The sequence below is a fragment of the Sus scrofa genome, chromosome 11 (genome assembly GCF_000003025.6).
Source record: "Sus scrofa isolate TJ Tabasco breed Duroc chromosome 11, Sscrofa11.1, whole genome shotgun sequence".
NCBI classification, from domain to species: Eukaryota; Metazoa; Chordata; class Mammalia; order Artiodactyla; family Suidae; genus Sus; species Sus scrofa.
Window position 1 is genome coordinate 7,695,894 of NC_010453.5, and position 26,777 is coordinate 7,722,670.

The 26,777-nt window shown below is 48.6% G+C and overlaps 1 protein-coding gene across 1 annotated transcript in view; it reads left to right on the forward strand.

Moving 5' to 3' along the window:
• Positions 1–26,095, forward strand: part of LOC102159067 — a 124,611-nt gene extending 98,516 nt beyond the window's left edge. The window contains exons 20-32 of the mRNA XM_021065551.1: positions 704–758; positions 1,471–1,516; positions 3,193–3,252; positions 6,028–6,193; positions 11,829–11,924; positions 13,439–13,497; positions 13,803–13,944; positions 16,175–16,214; positions 17,072–17,160; positions 18,166–18,356; positions 19,961–20,020; positions 20,247–20,344; positions 25,701–26,095. Coding sequence (XP_020921210.1) covers positions 704–758; positions 1,471–1,516; positions 3,193–3,252; positions 6,028–6,193; positions 11,829–11,924; positions 13,439–13,497; positions 13,803–13,944; positions 16,175–16,214; positions 17,072–17,160; positions 18,166–18,356; positions 19,961–20,020; positions 20,247–20,344; positions 25,701–25,893 — 1,295 coding nt within the window. The 3' untranslated portion in view covers positions 25,894–26,095. The remainder of the gene's footprint in view (positions 1–703; positions 759–1,470; positions 1,517–3,192; positions 3,253–6,027; positions 6,194–11,828; positions 11,925–13,438; positions 13,498–13,802; positions 13,945–16,174; positions 16,215–17,071; positions 17,161–18,165; positions 18,357–19,960; positions 20,021–20,246; positions 20,345–25,700) is intronic.

Below are 26,777 nucleotides of genomic sequence, written 5' to 3' on the forward strand. Positions count from 1 at the left end.
CACCTTTTTCATGTGTCTTTGCGATTTTTTTTTCAAGGCTGCTTATTCCAATTGTTCACATGCTGTATCTGTTCTTGGTAAAATTTCCACAGTTCTGGCCTGTGTAACCATGAGGAAGACAGAGGCAAATGTTCTTCACTAGTAGAGAGTGTAAATGAGGAAGTTCCCGTGTGGCACAGTGGATTCAGAATCTGGCATTGCTGCAGCTGTGGTGCAGGCCAAAACGTGTGGTGCGGGTTTGTTTCCTGGCCACGGGAACTTCCGGAGGTCATGGGAGTGGCCAAAAAAAAAAAAGAGAGAGAGAAAGAGAAAATATAAATGAAGTCCAAGTAAATAAGAAGAAATTATCCAGAGTACTGAGTGTGTAATTCCTATTTCTGCCTTTGACCTCATGTGTTCCTTTGCCTGTTCACTCAGGCACTAAGTGCTAGGTACTGTGTAGAGTCGTCAGGGGAAGGTGAGTCTCTTCCCACAGCTGAGCAAGGGCCGAATCGGCCTTTTAGGACTGGGAGGGTAGCAGGAAATCAGCTGTGCTTCGATGGCTTAAAGTTACCTACCTGTGGTGTGAACACTACAGAGTAAGCACTGAATTTTCCCCATTCATCAGTTAGGTTAAGTCAATATGTGATTCAAAACTAATAAACTGATTCAAAAACTAATAAAGAAAAATGTTTACTGTAAGTTGCTAATATTATCTTTCTAGATGAAAAGCAAAGTGAAATCTGTGATTGTACCTACTTGGAGGTGAATCAAAATAAGTGAGTGAGTTATATGCTGCTTGAATGTAAGAGGGGCATCTTGGGTATTTAGTGGGGCATCTTTTTGATACAAAATTTGTCCTAGAGGAGGGCACCGGGATAGTAACAGGAATTTTCAGGAGGAAGTATGTCAAAGAAGTCCCCAGAACTGTGGTTGCTCCCTGATGGTACTTTAGGCAACTAGGCCCTTTCAGAATATGGGAGGCAATTCCCCCCTATTCTGATAACTGTTTAGAGGTAGAAATAGGAAGTAGTGTATCTCTCCACCAAACACTTTATCAGGGAATAAATCACAAACGAGAGTAAGTAAATTCAGCAGCCATATGTCAGAGAATAAAAATCCAGTCAATTCCCTCCTGAACACGAAAGCGTTAAAAACAATCTTTGATCCGTTTGTTTGTGCCCTGCCTCCGTGGTCCAGCCATGCTTTCAGGCTCATAATCCTCAGGAGGCAGCTGCTCATGGACCAGACCATGGAAACAACAGGGTATCCTGTTTCTGTTTCCTAATCCTTTAAGACCCAGCTTAAAAACGGACCCTGATTTATCGAATCACATTTTATCTTGCTCTCCATAAAAAACAGGGCTTATTTTCCTGCTCTCTCCATTTATTACATAAACACAGCAAAATTAAGCCACAGTACTGATTCTGTGCAAAAATTAAACAGGTGGAAACTTACGTATCAAAATGTAATCATCTGTTATTGTTCTAGGCTCATCATTGCTGTTGGATGGGATAGAAGAATAAACGTGTACTTTGTAAGTGAAATGTACAAAATTGTGATATATCAAAACCCTGCTTTAGATTGATATCCTTCTCTCCACTCTCATCCCCTGTTGATTCTTTTTTCACTCTAAAAACAAACATAAAGAAATTCTTTTTACCTCTATCTGGTATAAGCCCAGTGGTGAGATAGACAAGAGTTTCCTCCTCCTCCTTCTCTCTCCCCACCTTTCCTTCCTCCCTCCCTTTAAAAATTCTTTTTATTTTTTCTGTTTTGGTATCTTCTCTCTAGTTAGTTTTTTATGGGAAGAAAAGTCAAGACTCTGCATCCAGTTCTGATGTTTGGGGGTTTTCCCAACCAACAAGCAGTTCTCCGACCCCAGCTGCTATCTTACGACTGGACTGAATTCTGACACTGTCTCCCTGGAGAAAGCATCAGGTTCCACAGGTTCAGGTTCAGTCCTACATGATACAAGACTCCCGACCCCCACTTCAGACACTACTGCAAGTCCACGTTGTCCAAGTGGCTGTAGATCAGAAGCTCCACTGACCCCCGCTCCTTGGGTTATGTTAATTTGCCTAGAGCAGCTCACAGAACTTAGAGAAATATTGTACTTACTGGACTATCAGTGTTGTGAAAGGATGTAACAAGGAACAGCCAGATGGCAGAGATGCGAGGGCAAGAAACGGGGCAGGGTGAGGAGCGTCCCGGTCTCATCTCTTAGGAAATGGCCCGGTTCTAGGAACTCTGAGCCAGAATTCGGACAAAGACCTTATATTCTGATTATAAATCACCGTGTCACAGAGCTCCAGGTAGAGAAGCTGTCGGGGCGGAGAGGGCATCTTTGGAGAGCTGGACCAGACTCTGCCTTGACGTCGTCAGTTCTCCCACACCTCGCCTGGTCTCCTTACTCTGCACAGGCTGCCTGTGTTCCCTCCTCCTTCCAGCCACGTCTAGAGTGTTCTCACCTCAATCGCAGGTTAACTAGACCGTCAGCTGTCCCACCCTTCCATTTCTTTCTTCTTCCTCCCACCTTGTCCTTATGTCCTAGTCTCTCTCTAAATGGAAGAAGGGATTGGTGTTTATGCCATCCCTAAGCATCTCTATGGGAAAAAATCTTGTTTTATGGCTTAGAGATTGGAAAAGGGATCCAGAGACAGGGGATGAAAATGCTGACTCAAACTAAGTTTTAAATCCACCTGTGGCATTTTATTTCCCCTACTGGCTATGCTGGATGGTCCTGGATTTCCAAAGTCTTTTACATTGTAAGTTCTTTATTCTTTTGCAAGTGTGCTGTATTCCACACCCTAAGCCTTGCATCCTTAGATGATTTGAGAGATGACTACCTGATAGGTCTTGGCGTTGAATTTGTCCTTTGATATTACAGGTTCCTGGGCTGATGGCTTTTGCTTTAGCGCATGCAACAGCTATAGCTCTTATTATGGAAGCAAAGCTATGCAGACCATCTGAGGAGAGCTTGTCAGTTGACATATGATTTGCTGAAATGCAATCACCCAAACGTCAGGAGTGGATTGCTTTTTATTCCCACTGGCACTAGGGGAATTTGCTTTGACATTTCAAAAATCTACTTCACTGGTGGGGTGAGGGGTAGGGTTGTAAAATGTGCCAGCGCCTTTCTCTGAGGTTGTGAGTGTGTTGGCAGCTCATTTTACTGCTGGTACCACATCTCTTCTTTTGCTTTGGATGCAGGACACACCGTGTGACTTTCGTCACTTCTGGAAGCCGCAGCCACACTGGCAGGATGACCTGGTGAGCTGTGGTCCACTGTCCAGCTGTTAACCCAAACAGTGGCACTTGAAGGGGATGTCCTTCATTCTGGGGCTCATCCTGAGTCCCCTGGGCCTGCCTAGGGTGGTCACAGCATCAAAAGCCTCAGAATCCTCTGCTGTGGTGGGATTCCTGACTGGGCTCCAGCTAGAGCCAAGAGCACTGAGCTCCAGGAAGAGTGATGGCCCATGTTCAAGTTGGGGCAGGAAGCCTGGGAGCAAATCCCTGCGGCTCTCCTTGACTTCTGCGTGGCCCTGTAGAGCACAAACAGCAGCCGGGGTGTGACGGGTGTGCCTCTCCTCAGAGACGCATCCATGTTCCGCTTCTACTTAGCATGCAGAGCCATGTGCATTCACGGTGCCATCCTTGGGTGACCAGGGAACCTAAGAGATGACCTTCCTGCTGCCCTGTGGCTTGTTAGGGGTCCGTAACCAGAGGACTTATGAGTCACTCAAACTGCCCCCAATTTTCTACAGCTTCCTAGGGTTGAATGACCTCCCTCAAAATTGTCTGGATGACAAGCTATTAAGACAAGTGTTAAGGAGTTCCCACTGTATCATGTCGCAGTTGGTTAATGATCTGACTTGTCTCTGTGGTATTGCTGGTTCAACCCCTGGCCCGGCACAGCGAGTTAAGGACCTGGCATCGCCACAGCTATGGCATAGGTCACAGATGCAGCCCAGATAGGATCCCTGGCCTGGGAACTTCCAAATGCCACAGGTGCAGCCAAAAAAAAAAAAAAGGCGTTAAGAAAGGTACCTGTGCATAACCATTTTACCTCCACCCAGCCCTGTCTCATGCCCCATCAATATTCCAAGAGCCACAAGTCACTAGAATACAAACTAGATGAAGGCAGACCTTTTCTTTTTTCTCCATTATATTCCCAGGACAGGGCTCGGTGCCTGGTTAATAGTACCTGCCCAATTAATATGCTTTCATTCAACTAGCATGTGTCAAATGTGTGCCCAGCGTGTGCTCTTCAGGGAACAGGCAGTGATGAGCAAAGTGGTAACCACACAGTCCCTGCCTTCATGGAGTTTTCAGATGAGCGATTGTTGAGAGAAAGAACAAAGTTAGGCAGAAAAGGCCTCCAGGGGATTCATGGCCTTGTGAGGGAAGAAGTCAAGTGAAGTGGTGCTCATTCTTCAGGGAGTTCCCATTGTGGCTTAGCAGGTTAAGAACCCAACTAGCATCCATGATGATGTGGGTTCAATCCCTGGCCTTGCTTAGTGGGTTAAGGATCTGGTGTTGCCATTGAGCTGTGGTGTAGGCTGGTAGCTGCAGGTCCAAATCAACCCCTAGCCCAGGAATTTCCACGTGCTGCAGGTGCGGCCCTAAGAAGAAAAAAATATAATTTATTCACTGAATGATAATTCTGTCAACGCATCCTTATCAAGCACTATCATAGTGCCATCCTTAGTAGGTAGGCACAGAAGCTTCAAACATGAATAAGATATGATTCCCGGTCCAAAGTCTCACAGACTGGCAAAGAGCTAAACTAAGGAAATTATCATCATACGATGTGACAGATGATATAACAATGTTTAAAATGCTGGAGAAACCCAGAGGTGGGAACTAGCTTTGCTCCGACGTCATACAGGATATTAAAAGATTACTTGGCTTTTTCTGGGAGGCCAAGGCAGGGAACGGCAGTCTAGATGAGAGGAAAGGGGAGAGTGTGAGCCAAGCCCGGAAGCATGAGAAAGAAGCATGTTGCTTGCAAAGACTATGAATAGTCTGAGGGCCAGAGCATCAGAAAGAGGGGAAAATGAAGTTGGGAAGATCAATCAGAGCTTGAAAGCCATGCCAGGGCATATAAGCGTCATTCCACAGGCAGTGGGGACCACAGGAGGAGCAGCCCAGACACGGGTGTTCTCTCAGTTGGGAAGGAGAGGGATTTGGGGCTGGGATCGTGGGGAGGAGAGAGCCATTGACCTCTTTTCCAACTGTCTCCCCCACCATCTTCCCAGCTGCTTTCAAGTAGAAGGGGCAGCTTAGATGATCACGGGTACAACCTCAAGGGACATTCTGTGGGCAGTGTGTGCAGGTAGCAGAGAAAGAATGTCTTTATAGCCCCAAGAGAAGCCAGTTCTCCTTACGAGGAAACTGCACCCCAGTGAGAAAGTTCAAGGAATAATGGCCAGGGACCCTGGGAACCCTGCAGCCCTGGTCTCAAAAGCAAGAACATTTTCATTTCATTTCTTCGCTCTTGAGGATCTGTATTCCTCTGTAATCCATAAGGATCCATATCCCAAATCCTCCTTTCAGAAGAGTGGTAATTCCAGTTCCTAAAGCACTTGTAAGCCACAGTGGGGCGCAGATGGGAATTGAGTCCAGAGACTCCACCGTTCAGAATTTAAACCTGGGCTCTTGGGAGGCCAGGCCCTCTTGACCAGTGCTTGGGTTCCATTGTCCTGTTCCATAAACATCTCAGCCCCAAAGAGGGCTCCTTGTTAGCAGTCCCCATGTCAGTGCCATGGGGAGGTGAGGAAGCTATTAGGAGTGAGTGGCACATCCAGGGAAAGGTGTTAGAACTGACCCAAGGAGATGCAGTGCCTCTGGCCGACCTGCAAGTGGATTCCTACCTGGAGAGATGCCTCTGATCCCTGGGCTGGGCCACAGGTTCCAGGTGAGTCCTTGATGCGGGCAATCACAGGAGGGACCCCTGGGCATCTTCTGTCTCAGGCATCAGAGGAAGGGAAGTTAGCTGTGGGTGCCTGGGGACTGGATTTCTTAGTCTGCCCCTCTCTTTCCCAGGACCACGGACACAAGGAGGACATCCTGTGTGTGGCTCAGTGCCCCCCTTTTCTCCTTGCCACCTCCAGCTATGATGGGGAGATTATCATTTGGAATGTCATCTCCGGCCACGTGTGCTGCAAACTGAATACCCCCAGCACTTCTGATGGCGCAGAAGATGGAGAAGGTAGTTGGGGGGTGAGCGGCCACTCTATACAGGCCCCGCAGCTGGGCTCCCAGCAGGTTGTCTAGAACCTCAGCCCTGGAGCACTCCCCGGTTATAAGGGATTGCCCTGGTTTCAGGCTTAGCTTGTCAGCTGGAGATGCCCAAAGCTCGGAGGGCGTATCCCCAGGCACCCAGCCATCAAAGCTCATCTCCCAGGCCAGCCCACCACCTCTCGGAACCCTTTCCTCACCCACTGCCCACATGGAGGCCTCTCTTCCCTGCCTTCCCCAAGGGCTTTTACACGGATTTTACTTCTCTGCCTTCGCGACCACCATCCGCATGCCTCTGTCACCCACCAAGCTGGCCTGCTCCCAGGCCGGCTCAGACATCATCTCCTGATGGTCTCTCTCCTGTGTGCCCTCGGGCTTTATGCCACCTTCACCATCAGCTCCCTCTAGTGGCTTTGGGCGCCAGGTCCCCCTGCATCTCCCACTGGGGTTTGTTCTTACTACTCATGTACATTGCAAGACTTCTCCCCACTCGCACACCCCTCTCCTCAATCTTTCTGCCCTGGTTCCATTTCTTCAAGGCCCTCTCTCTCTGCTGAAGTGATCACGGGCTCATTCCTTCACTCATTCATTGGAAGAATATTGACAGGCTCCTGCTCTGTGCTGGCCCAGTGCTCGGGGTGGGAACTGCTGTTCTCATCCCTCTGCCTGCCAGTCCTGAATCGTGTGGAAAACACATACCGCAGGATTCACTTATGTATCAGTTTCATTGCTGGTGCTGCTGGACTGGAAAACTGGTGGGAACTCACAGCCAAACAGTCTTCTTACCATCCCTCTCCCCACATCCAGAGTCCAGGCTCATCGTTCCCAAGTAGCATCTGCAGACACTCATCTGCCAGAAGCTCAAGGACCCACTGCCCCACGCCCCCGGGGGCCCAACAGGGTAGACCCAGGGTGCTGGGCATTTTTGCCTAAAACTGGAGAATTCCTGCATTCTCCTGAACCTCAATCAGCCAGCCTTTAAAGAACCACAAGCTCCCGATTACAGTCCCTGCTTTAGGCACTTGGTGACCTAATAGCCGAGGAAAAAATTCACTGGACCAGAGAATGTTTTTGAGCCGCTCCCATGGGCATAGCCCTATTGGAGGTGAGTAGAAGAGTCTCGCGCCAGCGCTGCCCTCAGGAGGCTCACAGTCTAAATCCGGAGACAAGATGTGCATGCCCAACAGGTAAAATAATTCTGAAGCGATGCAGTCAGCCTTGCCTCGCTTGAGAGACGCCCCAGAGGGCGGTGGTTAGAAACCGAAAGCTCTGCATGTCATGAGATGAAAAAGAATTCTTACCTGTAGATTTATTATTCCAGTCTATTCCTGTCCTCTTTACTACATATAAAAAGACTCATCTGTGAAACTCTTTTTGAGAAGGCCTAAGAATTTTAAAAAACCATTGGGGGAGAAAGTGGTGGCATTTCCTTCTAAAGGTTTATTTTCGTTGCATTAAAATGAAAATTAAGTCACTGGCCAAGAATGCAATGTTGACCTTTCAGCCAGCGGTTCTCATTTAAAACCATGTTTGCAGCAGCATTTATTGCCTAAAATTATGTGACTGCTGGTTTTGAAAAACTCCTCTTCTGCTCCAAAAATGCACAGCCAGCTCTAGCTCCCAAGTACTCACATTTCAACACTGCAAAAATTGCACAAATTAGGTGGGAAAATGTGAAAGTTCCCTCACCCTTCCGGGAAAGGGCAGTACTGGCTCTTCTACAAGGTCAGAACAGAACGGGGCAGTCTTTCTCACATGGGATTAGTTTAGAGGCTGCCATTTTATTTGGAAAGCCATCCGATAATTCTTCTGAAGTCATCCTCAGTAGAGGAGAGCTGAGAGAGAAAGGTATTTACACAGGCAAAGCTAATGATGTTGAAAACCTATTCTTCTGACAACTTTTCAACATTTTAGCTTTATCCATCCTTCTACGTGTTGGGAATTATTGTCTTCCCCCAGATCAAAGAAAAAGAATTTGAGAGTGAGAGAGCGAGAGACCAAGAGATTTCAATCAGGCAAAAATCCAGGAAATTTGCGTACTAACTGGGAGGATTTTCCTATTTTGCTGCTGCTGCTTTTTTATTGTGGTAAAATACACGTAGCATAATATTTACCATCTTAATTATTTTCAAATGTTCAGTGGTGTTAAATACTTTCACACTGTTGTGCAGCCATCATCTCCATCCAACCTCCTAACTTTTCTTGAAACTGAAACTCTATACCTTTTACATAGTACCTCCCCCCCAGCCCCTGGCAACCACCATTATTGTCTGTCTCTAGACTTCAGTTACTCACAGGAATGGAGTTATACAGATTTGTCTGTTGGGACTGGCTTATTTCACTTAGCATAACTTCAAAGTTCATCCGTGTTTTGCATATTAAAGAATTTCCTTCCTTTTTAAGGCTGGGTAATATTCTATCATGTTTGTATTCCGCAGTTTGCGTATCCATTTATCTACTGATGGATATGTGGATTTCTTCTACCTTTTAACTGTTGAGAATGATGTTGCTTTGAACATGTACAAAGATCTCTTCAATACCCTGTGTTCAATTCTTTGGCGTATATACCAAAAGATCATATGGTAATTGTATTTCTAATTTTTTGAGGGACCAAAATACTGTTTTCCATAGTGGTTCTGCTATTCTCTGTTCCCACCAACAAACAGCGCCCAGGGTTCCCATTTCTTTACATCCTAACGCTTGTTATTTCCTGATTTTTCAGTGTTAGTCATCCTAATGGGTGTGAAGTGGTATTTCATTGTGATTTTGATTTGCATTTCTCTAATGATTAGTGATATTGAACATCTTTTCACATGCTTATGGTATATTTTCTTTGGAAAGATGTCTGTTCAAATCCTTTGCCCATCTTTGAATTTGGTTGTTTTGTTGTTACATTTTAGAAGTCTTCTATATATTCTGGATATTAATCCATTATCAAATAGGTGATTTGCAAATATTTTCTCCCATTCTGTAGGATGCCTTTTGATGACCCCCAAAATTAATGTTCATTAAGTCTAGTTTGTCTGTCTTCTCTTTTGTTACCTATGCTTTTTGGTGCCTTATCCAAGAAATCATTACCAAATCCAACGTCATGAAGCTTCTGTCCTATGTTTTCTTCTGAGAGTTAAATTTCTTTAGGTCTTATGTTTAGGTCTTTCATCCATTTTGAGTTAATTTTTGTACATGGTGTTAGTGCTCACACTGACCTGGAGAATAGGTGCTATCGGACCCGTTTTCATAGACGAGGAAACAGGCTAGAGTTAAGTAACCATCATTATAATGGTTACCATGCAGTGAGCATCTCCAGGCTCTGAGAACCTTAGGTGTAGTGTCTTCATTCAGCCTTCACAGCGAAGTCACAGTTCCCACAGAGTCTCTAACTTAATTTTCACTGAAACTCTGAAATAAAAGGTGGTGTCTCCCTATCTCAGATGAAGAAAACAGGACAAGGGAAGTGAAATGCTCCCCCAGACCAGGCATGGTAAGTGGGGAAGCAGGGACGTGCCCCTCTCCCGGTACTCCACAGCCCCTCCCCGGATGAAGTGGCCATTGCGAAGGGGTTTGTCTTTGCTGCCCCTCCCCCCTTCCATCATTCTCCCTTCCCCTCCCCTTGTCGATATTCTAAGAGCCAGAGAGCCTGAGAGTAAGGTGACACTTAGTTCAGTCACTGACTCTGGATCCCAGGCATTGAGGAGGACACCCTGTAGGTGGCCCTCCATCCACTTCTGAGAACCCTCAGCCCCTAAGGACAACCGAAGCCCAGTGTCAAGGGCATGGGCTTTGGACGCAGATATACCTGGGTTTGAAGTTCAGTCCCTCCGTGAGTTAGTTTGTGACCTCAGGCCATGTGATTCTTTTTAAACCTGTCTCACTGCCGGGAAGGTCCAGAGCATCATGTCCAACTAGGCTCACGATCATTGGATGCGGCGGTGTCGAGAAAGGCCTAGCGCCGTGCCTGGCACAGCAGGTGTCCACTAAGCAGAGAATCCCAGTGTGATCATTGTCCACCCGAGGCCAGGGCCTGAGTCTGCCGCGTCCCCTGGTTTTCTCAGTGCACAGCACAACTCCCAGTTCAGAGTCAGGCCAGAGTAAATGTTGGTGAATGATTAATGGCCCAAGTGGTGGATGTCCCCACGGTGCTGAGACACGGGAGCAGCACCCCTTAAATTTAACTTTCTCACCGACCCTGTTATTTACATGAGACCTTTCCTTTCACCTCCAGTCTGGGCCAGGTACCCCCAGAGCCCACAAGCTCAGGGAAGGTAAGATAAAGGAGCTCCTCACCCCACTCCTAACATCCAAGGAGCTACAGTCTTTGTGGCTCTTGAGGTTTGCATCTAAGTAAGTCTATGGGATTTTTATTCAACAGCAAAAGTTTGGGTTTTGTGTACTAAGCACTCTGAGAGAATTAGAAATAAGTGGTAAAAAAGACACATGTGGCCCCGGTGTTGATGGTATTTAAAATCTAGCAGGAGGAGTTCCCATCGTGGCTCAGTGGTTAACGAATCCGACTAGGAACCATGAGGTTGCAGGTTCGATCCCTGGCCTCGCTAACTGTGGTGTAGGTCGCAGACATGGCTCGGGTCCCACATTGCTGTGGCTGTGGCGTAGGCTGGCAGCTACAGCTCCTATTCGACCCCTAGCCTGGGAACCTCCATATGCCATGGGTGTGGCCCTAGAAAAGACAAAAAGACAAAAAAATAAAATCTAGTAGGAGGAGTGGAAGATGGGGAAGTGGGGCAGTGGGTTAGGGGTAACTCAACACTTAGCTGTGTTGTGAAGACCAATTTGATGTCTTCTTTTGGGCCTCCCCTGGCCCCCACTCTGCCCAGTGCCTGTTTCATCTTTTAAGATTCCAGATCCAAAGCTCCTTTCCCTGAGAAGCCTTCTCTGCCCTCTCCCTTCCCCCCAGCATCTTGTTTGTCAAGGGTAGTTCTTTTGGTTTGGTTGGATTCTCTGTTTCCCCAGATTTCCAGAGCACTCAGCACTATGCCTAGTCCTACTGAAGATGTAACAGACACGATAAGAAAAAAAAAAAAGGAAGGAGAGAATGAACTGCTCATGGCCTTGAACACAGCTTTGCACTGTTCTAAATCTCCATTTCCTCTGACTCTGGGACTGATAATCCAGCCCCATGTGATGTCACAGTTTTACATCCTGACGAATGTGAAAAGCGACAGAAAGGTTGTTTAGTATTATTCTAGCCCAGGATTTCTAGGCAGTGGGGTCCTCTTGGGAACTGCCCACGGAGTTCCAGGCAAAGCTGTGACCGCCCTGCCAGCCCTCTCTGCCCCTCCCCCCAGCCCACCCCAAGCTCCCCATCCCTGTCTCTCTCCAGAAGTCCTAGGGTCCTGGGGCAGAGCCAAGGGGCCCTGGGCCGCAGGGCCCGTTAGCCTTCGCGTCTGACTTTACCCACTGGTCAGGCTGGGCTGGTTCTGAACCGCTGAGGCCGCTGAGGCTGTGTGCACTCCGGCGCGCACTGCGCCTGCTTCGGCCAGGCCCAGGGCAGCTCTACAACACCCGACACCCAGGTGGCTGCTGGGAAGGATAAGGGAGGATCTGGGAGCTGCAGGGGGGAGGCCAACCCAACACTCTCCTGTCCCCAGGCCCAGACAGAAGTGTTTCCTGCCTCACCTTCCTGAAGACTCGGGCAGCCAACTTGGAATCAGCGGCCGCTTCCTTGATCACCAACGGGCCCCAAGGTGAGGACAGAGCCACAGGGGCTGCGATGCTCAGCCTAGGACAGGTTCGGAGAGGAAGGGTCCCCGGGCATTCAGGTGACCCGCACCCCAGCCCTCCAGCGCTCCCACTGCTGTTTTCCTCGGGCTCTTCATGGTCTCTGCTTGGAGCCCAGGCTGACCCCCCTCCGCCGGCCCTCTGGGCCTCAGGCGGCCAGCTGGGGGAGCGAAGATCATTCCCACTCCTCCCCGTGGTCTCCCTGCCCAGCGGCCTCCTAGAGGCCTCTGCAGGTGGCAGGGGGCGCTGACTGCTCCTGGAAAGATGTGGGGCTCACAGGATGCCATTTAATGGAGTTAAATAAATACCAACCCGGCCCATGAGGGGAAGATGCCGCAAGCACCCCCAGGCAGGCTGACGGAAGAGCTGAGAGAAGAGCAGAGAATGGTGTCATGGGGATCAGCTGTGGAAGCTGGGCCGAGAGCCGTAGGATGGGCTTCTGAGGCCACCTCTGCCACTAACTACTTAGCCATGTACACAGGTGACAGGACCCCCAGGCTTCAGTGAAATGTAACGAATGGAGGAGTTCCCTGGTAGCCTAGTAGGTTAAGGATCTGGTATTGTCACTGCAGCAGCTTGGGTCACTGCTGTGGCATGGGTTTGATCCCTGGCCTGAGAACTTGCACATGCCTTGGGCATCGCCCCCAAAATGTAATGAGTGGGCCAGTGTCCTGTTCTGAAGCTGTAGGGTTTTATTTTAAATCATGAGTTAAAAGCAGCCACCTGTGTCATTCTGGTTGTAAGAGGAGGCTGGAGGCGTGTGCACAGAGCCCAGGGCATCTGGCTGTCTTCTCACAGGGCCGGGAGACCAGCTCCGCCCGCAGCCCGACTCTGCCCAGCTCCAAAGCTCCTGTTGGGTCAGCACTGGGGGTCTCTTTCGCCCTCCACCCTGGGCGTCCCTCACTTCTGCTTTGCCTGGTGGGAGCACAGGGCCCCCTCCCCTGAGAGAAGAGGGGGACTCCACAGTCTGGTCATTCAGGGAGCTCCCAAGAGGAAGAGGTGTGCATTGGAGGGGGGGGCTTACACAGGCTTGGTATGAACACCTACATGTAAAACAAACAATTGTGACTGACAGGCGAAAAAGAAGCCAGAGAATTCTGATTAGGCAATTCCATGGTGTGTTTAAAATAAGAGTTCACACACACTCGCATGCACACACACAGATGTTAATGATCTCCAGGGCACAGACTTCCCCTCCAGAGCCAGAGGACGCCTCCTCCGTCAGGAAGGCTGCCTGGAATAGTGGAGGAGAGAGAGGCTATGGAGCCATTTAATCCTAAACCCACCGAGAGAACCCCTTCCCCAACATGTACCAATCAATCGTTCTAGCTGGTCGGATTAGGCCAACGGAAAAGCAGCAGCCCTGGAGCCCAGAGGCCACAGTGCCTCTCTGCAGAGGCTCTCGGACTCGGCCCAGGGAGCTCACGAACTGCAAAGTGCAAGCACCAAGGCGCCCTTCCTCCTACTTCTCTCTTCCTAGGCTCCATCACCTTCTGGAGGCTGTTTGGCAGGACCTGTCCTATTGCAAACTTCACTCCTGTAAGTTGCACAGTGAATTGGAAATAAGTTCCATGCTTCAGGTTTGGGTGGGCTGGGGTTTGACCCTAGCCTGACTCTGTGATAAGCAACTCAGCCAGGCTCCAAACCCTTAGCTTTATCATCCACATTTCTACCTTGTCAGAAGATTAATACAGGCAAGGTGACTCGTTCTTACTATGAATGGGAGATAGTATTTCACTTGCCATCGTCTGACAGGTAAGCTTTACCAGTGATAGGTTCTGTGTGTGTGTGTGTGTGTGTGTGTGTGTGTGTGTGTGTGTAATCCCTGTGCGTGTGTCTTTCAGTCCAAAGACAGAGCCCAGGTCAGCAGCATGGTGGTGACAGCAGGAGATGCCCGTGCCTACGTGGCTGACCAGGACGGCTTTGTGCGTGTCTATGACATCGAGGAGTACGGCCTGTGGGGACCGGAGCTGCAGCCGCCCAAGAGTAGGCAATGAGCTCTCCGTGTTAGACAGATGAGCACTGCTTCGGTTTTAGTTTAGTATTCTGGTTGATAAAATAAAATTGTACCTGTGAGGAAGGGGTCTCTGAAACAGATCTAGAAAAAAAAATTTTTATGAAAGTAGTCAGTGTTGGCAAGATATAGGAAGATGGCACTCACACACTCTTGGATGAAGGGCAGGTTGACAATGTGCATTAAAGCTTTGAACCAGCAATTCTACTTCTGAGGATTTGGCCAAAAGAAGTAATGTGCACAAAGACTTAGTTATAAGGTTGTGAATTAGCATATTATTTACAAAAGAGAAAGAGGAAAGTAATAGGTAAACCTCGATGTCCAACCTAAGGGGAATTGATGTGATGGTATATAATACATTGGAATACCATTTGGTGATTAAATAAGGATGCTGTATATGAGAATGTATTCACAGGGAAAATATTCATGATAAAATTGTTAAATGAAAAGAATCAGATCACAGAACATCACAGTATGATTCTACCTTTATTAAAAGGTAGCGGAAACGAATCCAGCTCGTATCCATGAGGATGCGGGTTCGATCCCTAGCCTCGCTCACTGGGTTAAGGATCTGGCACTGCCTCAAGCTGTGGTGTGGGTCACAGACATGGCTTGGATCCCAAGTTGCTGCGGCTGTGGCGTAGGCCAGCGGCCACAGCTCTGATTCAACTCCTGGCCTGGGAACTTCCATATGCCGCAAAAAAACAAAAACAAAAACAAGAAGATGTACAAGGAAGACTGAAAGTCTGGAAAAATATATGTCAATGTTGTAGCAAATTCTGTCTCTTTGTGCATGAGGTTATAGATATTTATTTTTTTGTTTTTAGAAATCTGTCTTATGGAGTTCCCTCTGTGGCTCAATAGTTAACGAATCCAACTAGAAACCATGAGGTTGCAGGTTCATTCTCTGGCCTTGCTCAGTGGGTTAAGGATCCCGTGTTGCTGTGAGCTGTGGTGTAGGTTGCAGACACGGCTTGGATCCCACGTTGCTGTGGCTCTGTCATAGGCCAGTGGCTACAGCTCCGATTCGACCACTAGCCTGGAAACCTCCATATGCCACAGGAGCGGCCCAAGAAATGGCAAAAAAAGAAAAAAAAAAGAATAAAAAAAAAGAAATCTGTCTTTTATAATTTTTCTGGATATATAATGCCTTGGTAATAACAAAAATATGTTTAAAATTTTAAAACCCTTTCATACAATTATAGAAGCACTCATGCTTAGAAAAAAGTCAAACAGCATGAAAGAGTATAAAATGAAAAGCAGTAGTTGTGTCTCTGACCTCCTCTACCAGCCTAGCCTGCCATTTCTGCATCCCGGCAACACTGTAATGAATTTGAATTTCCTTCCAGAAAGTTTCTGTGTGTGTATATATATACACAGAACCCTAACCCTAACCTGTATATGAATATATAGAGGCACATACACACATACCCACAATAAATCATTTTCAGGACTTGTTTTATCTGTGTATCTCAGCCAGCTTTCCATATAAGCATATTTAGGTCTACTTAGCATATTTAATATATCGCATATTTAAATGGCTCTGTTACATTTTATTAAATACATTTCTGTAAGGACAATTTAAAGGTAAATATTCACATACCTCCCTTTACCCACTTTTTCCTATTGCACCACAGGAGAAGTTTAAATGCTAAAGTCTGAGAAATTGGAATTTAGAAGTAAGAGTGATCTGCCTTGCGTTGGTCTTTACTCCAAGTACTGGGAACATGACTTTCACCAGGCTATTTTAAAAATCATTTGGGGAGTTCCCTTGTGGCACAGGGGGTTAAGGATCTGACGTCACTTCAGCAGCTTGGGTTGCTGCTGCAGTGTGAGTTTGATCTCTGGCTGGAGAACTTCCAAATGCCACAGGCGCAGCCAAAAAGAAAAAATCATTTTTGATTACTTGCCTACTGCTTCATGCTTACTGAACTCTAAGTGCCAAAGGAAACCATGGGGTAAGGACCTCGCACAGGTCCCATTTTATGTCTGGAGCTGGCGTGGGCTCCTGCACATAGTAGGTGCTTGATAAACATGTATCAAATTAATGTGGCAAGAAGAGCGGTTTGCCACACCAGTACCTCTTTCTCTGCTGGGTGCTCATCCAGATCGGAGCCCATCCTTGGGGACTGTTACACAGCGTCTAGCCTCGTGGTGGTACCTCTCCTACCATACTCAGCTGTGCTCTTTCCTCTGATTTAGATGCGATGTTCTGGCGGGCCCATGTCAGCACGGTGACATCGTGAGTACCATCCATTTCAGAGTTCAAGAATGCGTCAGGGTTCAAATACTTTTCACAGCTTTGATCAAATGGATTCTCTCAGAATCCCTCCGAATTAGTCAAAAGAGGAGAGCAGTGTTATACCCCTGCTGTGGATGTAAACAATATATATGTTACCTACACAGAGTAAAGGAAGAAATTGAGGTCTTTACTTTTCTTATAAACAGATGTTTTCCTTGAATAGATTTGGTATTTTAGTGTAAGTTTAGAAGCTTAGTAAGTTTAAGATTTTTTCACTAGAGTTAAAAAGAGTCAGGAGTTCCCGTGGTAGCTCAGTGGGTTAAGGACCCAACATTGTCTCTTGAGGATGCAGGTTCGATCCATGGCTTCTTTCAGTGGGTTAAGGTTCCAGCATTGCTGCAAGTTGCGGTATAGCTGGCAGATGCAGTTTGGATCTGGTGCTGCTGTGGCTGTGGTGTAGGCCAGCAGCTGCAGCTCGGATTGGACCCCAGCCTGAGAACTTGCACATACCGCAGCTGCGGCCTTAAAAAAAAAGATGAAAGGAGTCAGTGCTGGGGTGAAACCCAAGCCCTGGCTGGAAGGATCTTCTCAGCCTCTTGGTCTTCCCTGCAGACCCATCGTCCATAAGATTGTTTCCGATATATCTTGTCTGATGTCTTGGGGCTGGAGTTGGCAACGTGGAGGGGATCCAGCATGGTAGGAGGCAGGGAGGGAATGGCACCAGGAATGACTCACGAGATTAACCTGGGTTCGATAGTCCAGCTTTAATTAACGGAGTACTGATACGTTAAGCAGTGTCCCTTTCATGCTGGAGCAGCCTTGGGAGGGGGGTCTCTCCTCCCCTTGTATCTTGTTAGTTTGGAGCTGATAGAAGAAGAAAAGCTTCTGCTGTCATCCTCCCTGGACCACACCGTACGCCTGTGGAGCACGGACGGGGAGTACATAGGTATGGAGTGTCCACCTAGCCACCAGCGCAGTCCTGGTCCAGGGCCTCAGATGGAAATTCCATCAGGTCGTGAATTCTCTGAGGTCAAGTGTGTTAGTTAGCTCGGGCTGGCGTAATGAAATAGCTACCAAGGACTGGGCAGCTAAAGCCATAGAACTTTATTTCTCACATGTGTGCGGTTCTGGAGGCTAGAGTCTGGGATTAGGTGCCAGCATGGTCAGGTGCTAGTGATGGGGCTTTTTCTGGCTTGCAGATGGACTCCTTTATGGACATCTTTTGTTGAGTCCTTAGATGGCCCAGAGAGTGATGGGCAAGGGGAGAGAGAGAATGCAAACTCTGGTGTCTCTTCTTATAAGAACATTGATCCTGTTGGATCAGGGTCCTGCCCTAATGACCTCACTTACCCTTAATTACTTCAAATAGAGTTGCACTAGGGTTTAGGGCTTCAACCTAAGAATTTAGTGTCTACCTTAAAGTCACTTTCACAAAAACTATCAGTCAAAGACATTTAAGTTGAGAGAACTCAGCTAGGCTGGAGGCAGTGGGTTTGGTAAGAACAATGTTACTGTGTTTTGGTAGGAATGCTTCAGGGCTGAGGGAGCTGTGGGATGGGAAAGGCCTGGCCTGACGGGCTGTGGGGATGACATTCACCTGATTTACTGCTCAGAGAGGCTCTGTACCTGTTTCGGTAGGTTCTCTTGCCTCCCCAGCTGATGTTTCTTGAGGCAGGTGCCAGAACTGTTTTGGATCTAGCCTGCAAGTTCTCAGTCCATACTTGGTCTCTTGCATACCAAGGTGATACATTTTGTAGGAGATGGCCAGGGCTTGAGTCTCCAGGGCCAGTTGCCCTGGAATTTCATCTTGGAAACTAGAGGAGCAGACCTTCATCTGAGTAAGTGGAGCGAGCAAGGATGAAGGAGACCCAGGCCAGCTTGGCTCTGATGAGAAGGCAAGTTCCCTCCCACCTTCTGCTTATTATTTATCCCTTTATCTCTGTTCTTCCAGGGACCTTTGGGCAGAGTAGCCCCTGGAATATTTTCACTCCTGCCTCCTGGAGCCGGTCTGGAGTGCCCTGTGAAGTTCTGACCAACCCCCAGAGCCTGCCTGCTCACCCAGCACTAGAAAGAGGTGTTCCCGCCACACTCACAGGAGAGACGGAGCAAGAGAAGGCGGTGGAGGGCAAGGCCGGTGCTGAGGTGGGTCCTGGCACATCCCGTTCACCTGGGCTTTACTTCGTAGCTTCCAGGCAGATCAGCATGGATTACAAAGCACAGCCCGGAAGGGTCAAGGCATGACCCAGAGGACCAGGTCAATGCAGGAATAAAAGTGTGTCCCAAGGCCATGCTACTGACCTGGGGCAGGGGCTTATTGGTCCATCTGGGGGTAGTTAGAGCTGATCTCAGCATCACTTGACTTTGTCTTCCTTTTCACCAGCTAAAAGGCTGTTATTTGTGGCCTTGGAACACAAGAGACTCAGCACCATGCTTGACTCACTGTCAGATCAGAGAGACAAACGCTGAAAATCCAGCCTGCAGCACATGTTCACCGTTAGGAAATACATTTTAACACTGGGCTTCCTGATGAGTGAAAGGAAGGAACGATCAGTTTAGTGCCCGAGTCTATGAAAGTCAATGTCGGAGCAAGAGATGTTGAAAGGGCCTTGGTAGATGCAGTCTTGATTTAGAGCTCAGTGAAATATACGGATTCCCAAGAAATGCTTGCTCTCTAATAAATTGAAAAGAAGGTCATTTCATGAGCTATTGCTCACTGGTTATGTTACAACTCAAAGCAGGACACCTGCTCTGCCAGCAAAATAACGTGTCTTAGATTTTGCCTTGGCAGCCTCTTGGAAAACTGATCACGCAGCGTATCCTCGGTACTGAAGTCCATGTAGAGCCCCAGACATGCTTGAAATGGGGAACAGAGGGACCCAGCAAGCCGATGGAGAAAACCTTCTGTCTTGGCAGGGGCCTCCCACATCTCCCTGACCTTGGGCTCACAGGAATCCCCAAGGTTACAACATGGTGTTTTGGTGGCTCCCAGGAGGCTCAGGAGGCGTCTGCCTGGCGCTGTCAGCCTATTTAGAAATACAGTCACTTCTGTGTGCATTTGATATGAGTTCATTAATTTTGATAGGCCCACAATTTGGAAAACAAAAGCAGCACAGGGGAGGTGGGAAGAGAGGGAGGAAGGAGCAAGTGGGGGAAATGTGCTCCTGGGCACAAAAGCCTGGTGCATGCTGTGCTCCACACCCCATGCCAACCTGGAGGAAGTCAGACTGCAGGAAGGAGGACTGGGGGGAGGGGAAGGGAGGAGGGCTTCTCAGTTCAACACAATCAAAACGCAAAACTCACATGGTATTCACTCCCCACCGAAGCAGCAGACTTCCTGAGTGATCTTGATCGAATGCAGGCAAACCATTAGGTGCCTCCATGTTTGCTGTTCTGTCCAGCTTGCCTGCAGATACCTCAAGAAACAGTCTGTTCATTCTTTCCAAGAAAAACACACACGCACACACACACACACACAGAACCTGAGGAGCCCTTACATAGCATATCTGGGCCCCTTGATGGGAATCCCAACTGAAATTACAGAATGAAGAGTTGGCAGCACTGTTGAGTTAGGGTTACCTGAGGTCTGCTCTGAAGTTTGCCTGCACTAACTAGGTGACCTCCAGAAATAGCTTCCACTGATCTATAAAATGAGGGCTGAGGTTAGCTAGTCTTTCAGTTTCGTTCCAGCCCTAAAAATGTTATGTTTCTCTGCACGTCTGTTTTGCTACACTGAATGTGTGGATTAGATTCCGGATGTCAGGAGTGACTCTTCCAGGATGCCAGGCTGTCAGACAACCACAGCTGAAGTAAGTTGACTGAATGCAGAAACGATTCACCTGCAGAACATCGCAGATGGGTTGGTGGTTCGAGAGTGGAGTGAAGGCTCGGGGGAAAATGCCCTTGTTATCTAACAGATTCAGCCGGCCTGGGTCTTGTTCTAACACAGGAGAGCCACGTACCTGACGAGTCACCCTTGTGCCCTGTCGTCAGGGTGATTCTGGGTTCCCATTCTGATTCCGCTCCTTCTTCCAGCCTGGAGAGACCGCTCACCCTCGCTCTCATGAAGACTCCGTCCTCGAAGTCGACATGAAAGAAGACACACATCAGTGGGACGCGTTTTGCAGTGACAGGTCAGCCTAAAACACCCAGGTGGAGGCGAGGGCCCTCCTGAAATAAAAGGCAGCCTTTCCTGGCTGAGTTGTCCCAGGCCACCGTGTCATTAGCATGAGTCACTTGTCCCTAAGCCCCACAGCCTGTGAGTATGACGTGGTCACAGCTCAAATCTCAGCAGTTTACCGTCCTGTCTGCATGGCTCAGGACACTGAGGAGCCCCAGTTTTATCTGGCCATTGTGTGTGGTCAGGGGCCACCTCGCAGGTTCTTTGCCTTGAGCTCTGTGGCTGGTGCCACCAGGCTGTTTGAGGCAGGGCTACCTCACTGTTCCTCCCACAGGAGCCCTGTGCTGCCACTGTGACCTCTTGAGGGGGTGGCATGGGGGGCGGGGCTTGGGGCTCCCAAAGCTGGGAGAGCCTGGAGTACGCAGGGCTCTGTGTTCCTGCCAGTCTCCCCGCACTGGGCCCTGGGTGCTACAGAGAAGGAGGGTGAGTGAGTAAAGCCACTCTCTGCAATTCTGTGAGGAGTTTTGTTCCCCAGGCTCCACACCAGCCTTCTTGAGTCCCAGTAGCCAAGACAGCTGTAGAAACAGCCCCTCTAATGTCCCCTGCTGCTCCTCTCGTCAGGGGGCTTTGATCTAGGTCGTGGGGCTCCACGATGCCACCCTGACCTCCCCAGTTTCGCGGTGCGGCGGCTCCGTGGTCACGAGCCCAGGCCCCTTCTACACACTCTGCCCCACTGTCTCAGCTCTGGCCTTTGCTGTCACGGTCACCCTATGGTACAGATGGCTGCTGGGGCGTGAAGAGACACGGCCGAGCAGAACAGGGGGCCAGGACAGAAGGGGTGCCCTTTCCAGCCAGATCAGCTCCCTTTCGACTTTCCAGGAGGTCTTGGTCGCCAGAACTGAGTCACACGACCACACCTCCCTGCAAGAAAGGCTGCGAGTTCTTTAACTAAGGAGGAAGGCAAGAAAGGGTTTGGGGGAGACAACTGGCAATCTCTGTTCCAGGAGGTCAGATGGCAAAATGCTTCAGATGCCATCAAAGTCAGTGGGTACCACACATAGAAACACCAATCGGCATGCATTTCATACCGGAAAATGGCAGAGAGCCGCGAGTCTAGAGTCTGGTTGGGAAAATACTCGGCTTACTAGAACATGACATGGGCTTTGGTTATGGTCACAGATCTGTCTTTGAAAACAGTGTTACCTTGGGCAAGTCATTTATACTCCCTGTTTGTGCACCTGGAGATCTCCCAGGGGGATCTGCAGCCTGACGGGGTGGAGCACGTCATGGTGTGTGGCGTCTGAGACAGGGAAGGAGAGGGCTCCTCTGTCCACAGACGTCTGGGGTCTCAGGGTCCGTGGGCAGCAGCAGAGTTGGCGCTATCCTCTGTGTACCTTGCCGGGACCTCCTGTGGTTTGGGTTGCCTCAGAGAGTTAGTCTGCCCAGGCTGCGGTATCAAAACGCCATAGATTAGATGGCTTAAGCCACAGACATTTATTTCTCACAGTTCTGGAGACTTGGGAGTCCACGATTAAGGTCCTGGCCAATTCAGTTCCAGGTGTGGGAGGGCCTTCTTCCTGGCTTGCAGGCTGGCACTTTCCCTGCATGTCCTCATGGGGTGAAGATAGGGTAGTCTCTAGCCCCTTCTCTTCCAATAAGGTCACTAATCCTATCAGAAGGGTCCCACCCTCATGACCTCATCAACCCTAATTACCTCCCAGAGGCTCCTCCAGATACCATCACCTGGGGGTTAGGGTTTAAGCACATGAATTTGGGGGAACGCAATTCCATCTAAAGCACTGAAACTGCTGTGGGATGTAAGGTGGGAAAAGACTTCCCAACAGTGTAAACAAACAGCCCACACAGAGCAGGAAGCAGCCATGGCAGATGCTTAGACACACCTGCTTCTATCCACTCCAAGGAGAGGCAGCACAGGAAGTCTGCTCCGAACTCAGAGCTGGATCTCATTCTCAACCACTCTTTGGTGAGGGGCTGAGTGGAATGGAAAGTGGGAGGTGTGAACAGTGAAAGAGGCTAGAGTGGGGCTCCTTAGAGGGTCCCAAACAGGAGGTTGAACAGCAGAAACCTTTTCATCCAACTGGACCAACACCAGCAGGTGTTGGGTTAATTTTCAGAAATATATTTTAAGGCAAGGAATCACTAAAAAATGACATGTACATCTTGTAAACATTTTATTTCAATTTGCAAGCATAAAATGTACATTCATTCCCAACCTTTTGATGTAGGGCCAAGACTTTTCTTTGGGTAAGAGGGAAGTTCAGCACAGTCTGCCATAAATGCATTATTTATAATTTTCGCTTTCTGCTTTTTTTTAAGTAGAGCAAGAACTTAAAGGTGTTTGCAAAGCAATAAGACACTAGACTTCTGGCTTTTATAATTTCCCTCAAGCTTTAACAGTTGTCTCACCTATCCTCAGCTCGTCATGACCCTTCATCTAGTCTTTTCCAAGTATTCATCTTAGTTTTCACAAAGCCCTTTCATGCTAATTTCATCTATTTTCATTCTGTGTAAGTAAATTCATAATCAAAACAAAATGTACGACTTTCATACACAGGGTTTAGGAACAAACACAGCTGATTCATGTTAAGTATGTGACTCAATCCCTCAGCCATTGGGAAGAGAAGGGCCATCGACCAGACGTGAACATCGAGAGCATTCTGCAGGCATTTGGCAGGACGTTTACAGTCAGTCCGTCAATTCAGCTAAGAGAGTATACCACGTGTGATGCATTGAGCAACAAGGATGCCCTAGAAATCAGATCAGTGCTTCCCCTGGATGAGGAGGCTGTAGCACCGAGAACGGGGAGGGAGAACGTGGGAAGGAGGGAGATGATGCGCTTCCCTAACCCACTCCCCCTTGGCAACCACAAGTCTGTTCTCTACGTCGGGGAGTCTTGTTTATGTTTCACAAATAGGTTCATTTGTGTCATATTTTAGGTTCTACATATAATTAAGATATCATATGATATTTGTCTATCTGACTTTAGTATGATCATCTCTAGTTGCATCCATGTTGCTACAAATGGCATTCTTTCATTCTGTTTATGGCTGAGTAGTATTCCATTGTGTATATGTACCACAGTTTCTTTATCCATTCATCTGTTGATGGACATTTAGGTTGTTTCCCTGTCTGGGCTCTTGTGAATAGTGCTGCTATGAACATAGGGGTGCATGCATCTTTTTTTAAAATTAGATTTGCAAAATTTATTTGAGTCTCTCGTTTTTCCTTTTTTCTTTTTTTCTTTTTTGCTATGCCTGCAGCATGTGGAAGTTCCCAGACCAGGGATCAAACTGCACCACACACCAGCAATCAGAGGCAGAGTGGTGAAAACGCAAGAGCCTTAACCCGTTAGGCTATCAGAGAACTCCCCATCATTTTGATTTAGAGTTTTGTCTGGATATATGCTCAGGAGTGGGATTGCTGAATCATATGGCAATTCTATTTTTAGTTTTCTGGGGAACCTCTATACTGTTTTCCAAAGTGGCTGCACCAGCTTACTTAGTTCTCACCAACAGTGTAGGAGGGTTCCCTTTTCTCCACACCCTCTCCAGGATTTGTTATTTGTAGATGTTTGGGTGATGGCCATGCTGCCTGGTATGAGGTGGTGCCTTGTTGCAGTGTTGATTTGCACTGGAGAAGGGCTTTTATGTGAGCGTAAAAAGGCAGTAAGTAGAGGTTACTGTCAATGGGCAGGTTATTGTGGAATCAGGAACCCTCCCTCGCAGGCCCAAGCCATGGCACCAGTGGTACTTGCTGAGACACACGAGGGCCAGGGTTCCTAAAATGGAAAGGGGTAGCGAGGTAGCCCGGAGCGGGAGCTTCCCAGAATGGACAGGTGAAGAGAGGCCAGAGAGGCAGACTGGGAAACCATCTCCAGAGACTCAGTGCCAGGAAGGCCAGGGGATGAGTGGAGCACAGGTGCCGTAGACACCGGTGGGTTTGCCAAGAGACTGCGGGTGCTGACTGAGCAGGGCTGTGGGAGAAGCCAGAGGACCAGTGATGGATAGAGAGCGTGCTTTAGAGACAAACGAGATGCTCCAGCAGAAGCTGGTGAAGATTCTTTGTCGTAGCCTTGATGGATCAAGAACATGAAGATTGGGTCTCAAGGTTTGTGCTGGAAATCGCCAGCGAATATGTCGGGGCGGTTTGCTCAGCCTTCACTCTGCTCTGTGTTGAGCTCCGCTCTGCCGGGCACAGGGCTGTGACGGATGCTGGCTACACTGGGGGCAGGGGAGTCTGTGCCCCGAGGGAGCTATGGTCCATGAGGGCAAAGGGGTCTCTGGGCCGGTCCCTTAAACACTGTGGGAGCACTTGCACCAGCATCAGAAGGGACTTCCTGGAGGAAGGAATTCATAGAAGACCTGAGAGATGGATAGAAAGTAGCCATTTCAAAGGAGCTTTAAGGAAGAGCTGCTACAGCATAAGTGAAACTTGAGGTCATTGTGCTCCATGCAATAAACCGATTATGGACGGACAAACACTGTGTGATTCCACTTATATGAGGCTCCTTAGAGTAGTCAAACACTGCAGACCGAAGGTAGAATGGTGGCTGCCAGAGGCTGGGGCAGAGAAGAAGGGGGAATTCTTTTTTATCAAGTACAGAGTTTCAGTTTTGCAAGATCACGAGAGTTCCAGAGGTGGATGGTGCTGGCGGATGGTTGCAGGACAGTGTGCATGGACCTGCTGCCACAGAGCTGTTCGCTTAAGTGGCAAGAGGGTAAACGTGGTGTGTATTTCACCTGAATTAAGAATCAAAAAGAGGAGTTCCCATTGCAGCGCAGCAGAAAGAAATGAATCTCACTAGCATCCATGAGGTTGTGGGTTTCATCCCTAGCCTCGCTCAGTGGGTTAAGAATCCCATGTTGCTGTGGCTGTGGTATAGGCCGGCAGCCACAGCTCTGATGCGACCCCCAGCCTGGAAACCTCCATATGCCGTGGGTGTGGCCCTAAAAAGACAAAAAAAAAAAATATATATATATATATATATATATGAGAGTGAAAGAAATAAAGAAGGAGCATGAGGCAAGGCCCCAGTAGAGAGGGCAAAGTCTGGGAATGATGAGTAGTTCCCTGGCATGAGCACAAACTGAGGGGAGGTGACAGCGGCCAGGGCTGGGCCAGGAAAGGAAGGCGTTGGGCGTGGCAGTCGATGGCTTTCCAAGGAAACGAACAGCAGGAACAAGTCGCGCTCGAGGGTCACGCAGAAAGTATCGACACGTGCGCATGTTTGCTGATGGGGATCACGTGTGACAAGGGGCGCTCTGTCTGGGGCTGACGTTTGAACAGGAGGCAGCAGAGAGCCACCCGGTGCCCGAGGCATCCGCTCTCACCTGCTTCTTTTCCTCCAGGCTGCCGCTGGAGCAGAGCCAGCCTTCCCTGGGGGTGCCCAGCATTTACCAGACTCTGCAGTGCCACGAGGTCGCCCGCGTGTCAGCTCTCGGGGAGAAGCTGGATTTGTCCATCCTCGGTGAAGATTTGTTTAATGTAGACTTTCTTGCACAGGAGAAAGAAGGAAGTGAAGCTGCCCAGAAGGAGGACTGATCACACAGCAGTTTCCTTGTCTGAGTTCTGAAGAAACCAGGCTGCTGGGGTCTTTTCTTGGCAAATCCTTCCTCCCTGGTTAGTCAAGTCTGACTGAGATTAAGCTTTGCCCGATAGGGGCAAAGAAGAACAAAACAAGAATGATTTCAGCCAACACAGGCTTCTTCCCAAAGCAATTAGAACCTGGGTTTAAGCAAACAAATCGGGTCTGAGGTTTTTCTTCCTCCGAGGCCATTATTTCAGAGAGCACGGCCGGGCTGAGGGCATCGGGGGGAGAGGGGGGAGGTGTTGTAAACACCAGCGGACAGTTTTGAAAGGTTGCTTCATGCCAGACCGGCCGTGGTTAAGGCCCTAGATGGGTATCTGCCTTTTTCCTAATAGCCACCCCGGGGTGGAAGCTGTTATTATCCCTGCTTTGCCAACAAGGACCCCGAGGCTCCAGGAAGCGAAGTGACTTGCCCATGGGCAAGGGAGTCCAGAGCCCCCACTCCCCACTACCAACAGCCTCGACTCGAGAAGTGGGGAGAAGATGAGAAGGCCAGTGGCCCTCTCCTTTCCACTCATGGTCCCAGCACTCTCCTTCCAAAGCCGTAAGCACCCCAGAGGTCCCACAGTGGCAGGAAAAGAATAACAAAGCACTTAGGATGCTCGCCTCTTCGTGGACATCATTTAATCCTCAAAGCAGCCTAGAGAGGGGACATCCCTGCTTTATAGACAGAAAACTGGTCCTCAGAAATTAGATGTTTTGCCCAAAGTCATGCAGAATTAAAATTCAAATCTTAGTTTGGCCCCAAACACTGGGTTTTGCCCTCAGAGCCATCATTTTACAAAGAAGACCCTACAGAGAGGAGAGCCCACAATTGCAAAGCCAGGAGGCCTCCTGA